Raw genomic sequence first — 538 nt, 5'->3', positions numbered from 1 at the left:
ATACATGGTCAAGTTCAAAAGCGCGTCCGTTCGGCACCCAGAGCACCATCACTGTGCACTCTCAACATCGAGATTTCGAAAAGATGCATTGTTGAAAATGAAATCCTAACAATGTAGCGGAATCATGCAGAACACAGCACATCTAGAAGCCATTCTGATAATGTCGCTACCATATTCCTGTATGATTTATTTCATGTATTTAGATTCCAGTTTCAGTATTTCTTTTCATTCTACAAATATATTTTGATAAAAAAATAGTCTATGCATACATTTGCTGATGTTAGTTGCAACATGTCATCTACGGCGCCCAAGAAATGGAGGTAGAGCTCGGATATCTTCGCGATTCGCCCTTCCCGCCGGCTCCTCCTCCTGCTGGTGCTTCGTCGGGAGACACTTATGGCATTCTCCGTCTGCAGCGCATCCTTGTAGGGATGAGGGAACACGCAGTAGGGTTTGTGACTCCCTCGAGGTCATTCTTTGTCCTGACCCTTGTTCCAACTGACACAAGCTTGAGGGAATGCCGACGGAGGCCCCTTCT

General features: G+C 45.7%; 1 protein-coding gene across 1 annotated transcript in view; it reads left to right on the top strand.

The window, feature by feature from the left end:
• The window catches only part of LOC119593567, an 8,984-nt gene extending 8,867 nt beyond the window's left edge, over window positions 1-117 (top strand). Inside the window, exon 4 of the mRNA XM_037942525.1 lies at window positions 42-117. Within this exon, the coding sequence (XP_037798453.1) occupies window positions 42-117 (76 nt within the window). The remainder of the gene's footprint in view (window positions 1-41) is intronic.
• The last annotated feature ends 421 nt before the right edge of the window (window positions 118-538 follow it).

Source organism: Penaeus monodon, chromosome 32 (genome assembly GCF_015228065.2).
Source record: "Penaeus monodon isolate SGIC_2016 chromosome 32, NSTDA_Pmon_1, whole genome shotgun sequence".
NCBI lineage: Eukaryota > Metazoa > Arthropoda > Malacostraca > Decapoda > Penaeidae > Penaeus > Penaeus monodon.
The sequence above is the reverse complement of the archived record's forward strand: the minus strand, read 5'-3'. Positions and strand labels throughout refer to the sequence as shown.